Consider the following 7,988-nt stretch of genomic DNA (forward strand, 5'->3'; position numbering starts at 1 on the left):
TAAGAAAACAGACGAATCATAGTTAACCGAACTGTGACGGACATCGAGCACGTGGCCATTAAAAGGGACCTTGCTGAACTTAAAAGTGGGTTTTGAAGATGGACCCCTGCAACTTCTGTGGACCTGCTGGAACAGCTCTGGGACCCCTGACTGTGGTGGAAGAAAAGGAAAAGCGAAGCTAAGTCGAGTCTCCAACCTTTTATCTCTCCTGGCCGCCTCCATATACCTGCCTCGTATCATCCATGTTCATCTCCTCTCTTGGAAGGAGATGAACGTGGTAATAGTCGGATACTTTAAACTGAAATAATCAATGCAAAACTTTTAATTGTAATGGGGCACTTCTGCTGCAGTTTTCAAACTTTTTACTTGAGAAAAATGTAAGTCTAAGCTATGAAACAGTGCTGATAATTTCATGAGATCATTTCATGTTTTGAGAATGTGGAAGGAAGAAGCACTCAGACCCTTCAAGTAGGTAAAATCCCTGGTTCAACCTTTAACAACATGCTGTTGTTTTTTTAAGTTCAGTTTCACCGTTCGTTGCAATGAATGATACAATATTTCCCTCTGAAGTGTAACAGATTAAGCATAAAGTTCAAGTACAAGAACCTTATATGTATTTAGTTACTTTCATAAAAAGTACATGGTGATTGTGATTTCAGCAGCAGAAAAGATCAGCTGTTACTAGAGATAAATGTGAACGATCACTTTTATTTTACAAAACACCTCACTATTAAAGATAAGAGCTGGCAGTGATTACAGCATAATATATATCTCTCTCACACACACATACAGATCGGGCAGATTGTGCAACTAACTGCCGGATGAACGTCAAATTAATGACAGGGTGGTAGGCCCATGTTGTTGTTGACCCTAGAAAATCACTATGAATATATATAAATATATATCTATAATGTGTGTAGCCCATAGACAAAATGTTGTTTATGGGGTTATCTCTTTATGAAACATCATAGCTAACTCTGTCTTGGGCTGTCTTTCAAAATGTACAATTTGCAGTCATCAATAAAGAAAAAAACTCACCTTATAGAATATGCTTCCATCATAGTTATCCGTTTGAAGGTTACAGTAGAAAAGATAAGCCGTGCTAGAAATGCGACAATCACTGTAGGCCTATGTAGTGAATAAAGAAGTAAACTTCCTGAGTGCAATCTGTAGTTTCACTTTTACTTCAGTCAACCCTTCAGGCTAAATGTCTCATCGCCACAGTTCATACTCCCACTCAGTTCAAAACCAACCAACTGCTGCATTGTATTTAAAGGGATCCAGTCCTTTGTGTCTCATTTTACCCAGAAAACGAACGCACAACCAAAAAAGGGATTTCATGCTCGACTGACTGCGGTGGACTTCCCACCGATACAGCTGACACCTCTGTAGTGCATCCGCACAATCATTCAGAGAATATACTGTAATAGAGCAGAGAACAATTTGAACCAGCTCTATTTTCACTAAAAGCATCCAAGCGATGCTGCAATAAGACGGAGACAAACAAACCCTCAGTCTTAGATTTAAAAGACAGAAAAAGTCTGCTTATTCAATTTTTCAAAACTTCATACAAACAGCATGCCTCACAATAAATCCAGTAGGTTTCCAAGATAGTAAGAATATAAGACATTACATGCAAAATACATAGAATCAAGCAGCTTTGGAGAAAAAAACGATCTTAAAATGTGTCACTTTAGTTTAGTTACAGTCTGTGAGCATCAAGTAAACAAAATACAAATAAAGTCACAACTGATTATAACTTGGATTCTTTAATCCGATGTTCAGCTGGGCTTTCTTCACGTTCAGCTTCACTCGCGTTCTTTCCTCTCCTCCTGTTTGAACGTCGAGATGATATTTAGAAACCGTGTATAATGGTTAGGAAGTGGCATCAAAGCTGATTGGTCAACTATGTCTTTTCTTTCTGTGGCAGTATGAAACAACTTTGAACACGTTGAAAGTGTGAGAGCAGCGAAATAATCAGTGTAATCAGCATAGTCATGTAACACTTTTATAAAACAGTTTACTAAGCGTTTAAAGAGAGACTGTATGATAACAATTCAAAAAGAACATTAAATAGTAACTAATTAACTTCTGGGTCACTGATCTGCAAGACAATGTCAGGTTGACATACATTAGTTGAGAGATGAGTGAAGAAATTAAGATAGTGAAACTCCGAGGCCAGGACAGAATGGTCAGTGCGTAAACTCACCTCCATATCTGCTGCATTTGTGGTATGGTCTCTGGTAAAGTCTTCCTAAAAGTGTCCGGCAGCAGGAGACACAAGACGGCACCAAAGATGGCGAGACCTCCCATCACTATGTACGGCAGTGTGCTGTAGAATTTCCCTACAAAAGAAAAAAAGGGAAATTACCATGAAGCATGATTTATGATTCAAGAGACACTTTTCAGATCTAAACAAAGTCCAGCACAGGTCTGTCAAAGAGGCACAGTTACTTCCTGCTTGGTGAAGAATGGCGGTTGACGGAAACAATGAACTCTGTCATTTGGTGGAACTCTAAATCTTACATTAAGGCAAGAGATCTTCTCAGCACCAAGCGGCGACCCACCGTCACGTCACGTCACCCATTGGTTTGGCAAACTACCGTTTCAAAGCCTCGAGTTTCGAAATTTCGTCCAGCGCCATCTTGGTTCTTTTGTAACCAGTGGAGTCGCCCGCTGTTGGCCATTGCAGAGAATGCTGAAAGTAGAAAGTACTCACCCAGGTAAATGATAAAAGGAGAGATGATGGTTCCGATCCGAGCAGAAAGAGAGCAACAGCCCATCGCCGTATTTCTAATGACCGTGGGAAAGAGCTCTGATGTGAAGGCGTACACAACGCAAAATGCACTGGTGATGCCGAACTTCCCTAGCATCTCAAGAAACACAGCCACACCCGGTGAGGCTGAGGGAAAAGGAAACAAAAATAAATAGAATTATTGAACATATTCCTAGCCATGCTAGTGGCATTGCTCTATCAGGTATCTTGGTACGGTAGGTCAACCAATCAGTCCACTTTGGTGAGGGCTCAACTTTACCACGGCCATCGATTGCAATTGATGGTTTTCATGGTTTCCAGGATCAATTCCAATTGACTTTGTTGATCGCCTGGCTTTTCATCGACAGCAGCATCACCATGAGGTTCATATTCATGAATTTGACTGAAATATCTTGGCTGTCACAGAATGAAATGTCATAACTCTGGTGATGTGGTGGTCTTTTTTCTCCCTTGGTTGCTATCTTCAGATCAAAATTATAGTTCGTCCAATATTTTGGTTTGTTGCCAAACACCTGTCGGACATGGATCTCAGTTTGGGGGCTCCAACAGCAAAGGCCCTTTCACCCTTAGTCATATGTTATGTGTTATCTGATTGTTTTTTTTTTTTTGTATATGTACAGTGACATTAATTTCTTTATCCACCTGTCTATGTGGACTGCTTGTAAAGGTTGATTATTCACCAACCTGCTTTCAAAGATTGGAGCATTACCTAATGGAATGAGGTGAACACAGAGGATCATGATGCCGCCGAGGAAGAGAGAAGACGACTGGCAGAAATTCCTGGAGCAGTGCTGGAGCAGCAAGAGGGCAATTATGTAAGCTGGCACCTCAGTCACACCGGACAAGAAGCAGTTGAAGTAGGGGTCTCCATGCAGGTTTGACGTGTTGAGGATCAGGGCGTAGTAACTGATGGTGATGATGACCCTGCAGAGACATTCAGAATATTTAATGAGAAAAAAAACATGAGATCAGGAAACACAAATTGCAGAGCCCTACTTTCAAAAGCATATAAGGACCAGCCATGAGGTAAAGGAAATGAGAGGAGGGAATTTTATTTTATTATTACATTTCCTGAATTAAGTGGAAATGGCGAGACTAAAGTCAGATTTAAAAATAAATATTAAAAATAAAGTCAAACTAAATCAGAGGCAGATTCTTTTTGTATATCAGGGGGGGGGGGGACTCAGAATGCCAAGAATAAAGTTGAAATGTCAGAATAAAGTTCTGATTAGTTACTGATAGTTTGACTTTATTCCCAACATTCTTGACTTAAATCTAGAAATCCAAAATAAAAAATAAAAAGAATCTTCCTCCTCCTCATTGGTTTCAATGAGGGTTTCATCCGGGGACGTGCGGTGAGGTTCGTGGCTGGTGAGGCACTGACTTTTTCAGAGTCAGAGTCAGACATTGGTCACTGATCATTTATCACCTCGCTTTTTGATTGTCGGTCCAGTTTTGAGAAACTTCTGAGCTTGGTTATTGAATCTACCATTTTTTCAGACAGAAATGTTTTTTGTAAATAAACAAACTGATGTAGTGCACTTGACTAAAAGAAGGTAACGGAAGCATCCTGTAAACCCTTTGGGCTCACGCATACGCCCCCTTCAGTGAGGCAGAGGTACTGGCTGCCTCGTTTCACGCTTTTTCAGCGCGGTTTAATGTCAGATCAGCATATTTAGTCTTGCTGCAAGGCTAAATATGTTATACACATACATGAAATACATTAACTATTTTAAGTAAAGTGCGGACATATAATAAAAGTGTCTACAAACATTACATTGAGGTGAAAAGGCAGAAGGCATGCTAACTGGGTTGAGGATTGCGCAATCTGGGGTGAGGCACCAGTGCTCGCTGCCTCAACTCACGTATCTCCCCTCTGGAAACAGGAAATATTTATATAATAAATTATTATTATTTAGATAATAAAAATGATTTAAATGATTGGAATCGTACATGAATTACATTTATAGCCCAGATCAGTAGACAAATATCAATGTATATATTTTTTTTAATTTTTTATTTTATCATCATGTTTTTTTCTTTTCATGATGACAGGTGACCTCCCCTCACCTGCCTCCCCTGACCGCACGTCACTGCATATCACGGGAGAAGACAGCTGACATACCACAGGAGTGAGCACAGCAACGCAATAGAGAACATATTGCAGCTGCTCAGGAGGACCAACAAGGTGTATTTCTTTTCTTTCATGGCCAAAGCTTCCTCAATCTGGGGGGGGGGGGGGGGGGGGGGGGGGGAGGGGAGAGAGAGAAGTGGTAGCAACAATTTAAGCATGGAAGGTACAATGTTAATTGTAAACTTAAATGACAAACTAACCTCAGCTTGTGTAAAAATGGCCTCTGGCGCCTCCATGTGGTTGTCTTTGGCAGCGCGTCTCAGGATGGCCTCGGCCTCTTTCACCTGTCCCCGACTGAGCAGCCAGCGAGGAGACTCTGGAATTAACCTGGAGAGTTGAAACATAGAGACACAGTAATATCTTCAGATACGCACTGCAACGCAGGGCAAAATGCACCAAACATAAAAATGGACTGAGTCACCGGGATCCTACAAAAACGAAGCCAATGCGGCGGTGCCTGAAGCTTGTATTCACAGTAATGACCAGCAGAGGGCGACTCCACTGGTTGCAAAACTGAATAATACTAGAGTAATATTTCGAGAAAAAAAACAGACTTTGTGACATTAAAGTAGCAAATCTATGAGAAAAAAACTCACAAATCTACGAGATTAAAGTCGCAAATCTACGAAGTAAAAAAAAGTTGGAAAAATTGTGTTTTGTTTATCAAGGAACTACATCACTTTTGTGACAAGTGATTGTTCAATCTGTCCTGTCTACATGCAAAAGTGTGCTGGGATCTTATCAGTATTACTGTATATTAGTCTGCACATCTGACTGTTATGTTTACAAACTGAAGGATACTACCAAGCAATACACAGGTTGCTGTGTAAGAGGGTTCGGCTGGAACACGGTTTATGAATATTCTCACCACCACAGAGGGATGTAGATTAGGCAAGAGGTCGCCATAGCAATCAGTAGTGTCCACCATTCTCGCAGGAAGTAAGCCACTGCAGGCATTGCCATGTACCCCACAGCGGAGGCCATGAAAACCCCGAGGGAGCCAAAGAATAGTCGGGCCTTTGGGCTTAGAATTTCTGTACCTGTAGGTGTGACAAATAAAGAAGAATAAGTTAAAATAAACCCACACTCCAGTTACTGGTTGCCATGTTTGTTGGAGCAGAATTATTCTTTTAGATATAGTCGGGCCATTGCAACATCAAGTACAGTGTCAAATTCTGCATCTTTAGCGGAGAACTTACCCAGCACATATGCAATGGTATAGTTGGAAAATCCCCCAGCACCCGCCAAGAAATACAACACGGCGAAGACTTCCCAGTTTGGGGAGAATATCTGGGCTGCGATCGTCACAATTTGAAGAATCATCATGCTATATATTGCCGGTTTCCGTCCATACCTGGTTAGGCAATTGGCCGTTTATTGTTGAGTAAGCTTGTTCAAAAAAAACTAACTTGAAAAAAACAAAACAACATTGTGTAACAGTACAGACCTGTCAGACATCTGACCTGAGAGGAATACTCCCGACAGTGCACCGATGTAATGGATGGAGGTGGTCAGTGGAACTTTGTATGCATTCTCACAAACCAGGTCCCACTGCAAAAGGGCATTAGTGCGGTTAGAATGAGAGCGGAAAGTCTGATTCTGCAAACAAATACAACTTTAATGAGTAATAATTGTCACGTGGTTTCGTAATTCAGGGTTTCATGGTCGGGCTCCTTGTTTCGCTTATTCATTTGGTTCAGTTTGCTGCGCAACAGATAAACCTGGCTGGCAGTTGTTGTGTGTAAATATCCAGAAGAAGCTATGCATCTCTTGCTAAGCACAAATTTCTGTGTACATTTCCACTTGTTTAACACTTATTTTACGAAGCTGGTACAGGCCTGCTCCTGCTAACAAAATTCATTTGTTTGGCACAATCTTTCTTCTCTTTCTATTAAATCATTTCATGGGAACTGTTACAGTTCAAAATGATGATGAGTTGAAGGGAGGCATGATTACGATGAATGAGAGTTTGTACCCACTTTGTGTTGATATGACTAAAGCATCATTTTAGGGCTCATTGATCATTTAGTTTGGACTTTACACGATAATGCTACAGTGAAGTCAGTGTCTGCCTCTGTACGAATGTCACGTCGGAGATAATTGATTTGATGTGGAAGAACTTGAGGACTTATCGCTCACCTCTGTGACAATGGTCGACTGGTAGATTTTCTTGCTGTATGTCCACCCATCCAGGCAACTTTCCAAAGGAATTGCACTCACATTCACATCCACATCTGGGAGGATCTTATTTTGAGAGTAGTTGCTGACAATTTCCAGGTTGAGCCTTGAGCAGGAGCTGCGCTTCACGATGCCACCAACGGTCTCCAGCGGGATCGTCACGTTTCTCCACACCTCACTGATGCCGTCGTTTTCTGGGATATAGCACTCGTGCGGCGGCGTGTCCGCCACGAATACTATGTAGATGCCGACAAAACCATTTGGGAGGATGCTGACAGCCAGCGCAAAAAAGATCCTCCGCTGAAAAGGTCCCCAGGATCCCAGGAAAGATGTGATGCTGTCATAGTCTCTAGTTCCCGAGCTTCCCATGATCTCACCAAAACCCTTGATTTGAAAGAAGGAAAGGACAAACAGTCACTTCGTCAATACGAGTGAGCACAGGAGAGAGTATGCTCCGCGGCTCTGTGACAGGCGTTTGAGTTCCGTTTCGGTTTTTAACAACGGGTTCACCCGACCTGGGCGGGCGGAGCCAAGAAGTACTGATGCACTCGCACTGTAAGGAAGCGTCTTTCAGGGAGCTTTTGGAAAGGGAGTTAATCATTTCCAAACAGATAATCATTGATGAGGTCTGTTATTTTTAAGACAGTAATGTTTGACCTTTTTCTTTTTATTGCAGACAGTCGAAAGATAATAACTTCGACAAGCATTCCTTTGTGGTCCACTATAAACTTTCACAACAGTGACCGTAACATTGTGTGATTTTACAGGCAAAGTCCTGCCGCAGTTGTGACCAAAAGTCATAAAAAAAAACAACTATCATTGGTGTCGTGGAATTTTGTCTAATCCTCCAATTTTGTCAACCTGTCTGTGGCAAGCCACAACAATCATCGAGCAGCTGAA

General features: G+C 41.6%; 1 protein-coding gene and 1 long non-coding RNA gene across 2 annotated transcripts; one reads left to right on the top strand and one right to left on the bottom strand.

Annotated features, from left to right (window-relative positions):
- Window positions 1–688: 688 nt before the first annotated feature.
- LOC118301030 (solute carrier family 22 member 4) lies at window positions 689–7,457 on the bottom strand. Its single transcript, XM_035626070.2, has 10 exons — window positions 7,050–7,457; window positions 6,358–6,461; window positions 6,110–6,264; window positions 5,779–5,950; window positions 5,111–5,237; window positions 4,902–5,002; window positions 3,486–3,700; window positions 2,720–2,902; window positions 2,210–2,345; window positions 689–1,832 (listed from the first exon to the last, which is right to left on the bottom strand). Exons 1-10 carry the CDS (start codon window positions 7,455–7,457, stop codon window positions 1,754–1,756), a joined length of 1,680 nt encoding a protein of 559 aa, XP_035481963.1. The 3' UTR covers window positions 689–1,753.
- On the top strand, window positions 2,902–7,365 carry LOC118301035. Its single transcript, XR_004790209.2, has 3 exons — window positions 2,902–3,591; window positions 4,832–4,964; window positions 5,164–7,365. It is a non-coding gene; the product is annotated as an uncharacterized LOC118301035 (long non-coding RNA).
- Window positions 7,458–7,988: the final 531 nt, after the last annotated feature.

This window comes from Scophthalmus maximus, chromosome 2 (genome assembly GCF_022379125.1).
Source record: "Scophthalmus maximus strain ysfricsl-2021 chromosome 2, ASM2237912v1, whole genome shotgun sequence".
In the NCBI taxonomy this organism is placed as follows: Eukaryota; Metazoa; Chordata; class Actinopteri; order Pleuronectiformes; family Scophthalmidae; genus Scophthalmus; species Scophthalmus maximus.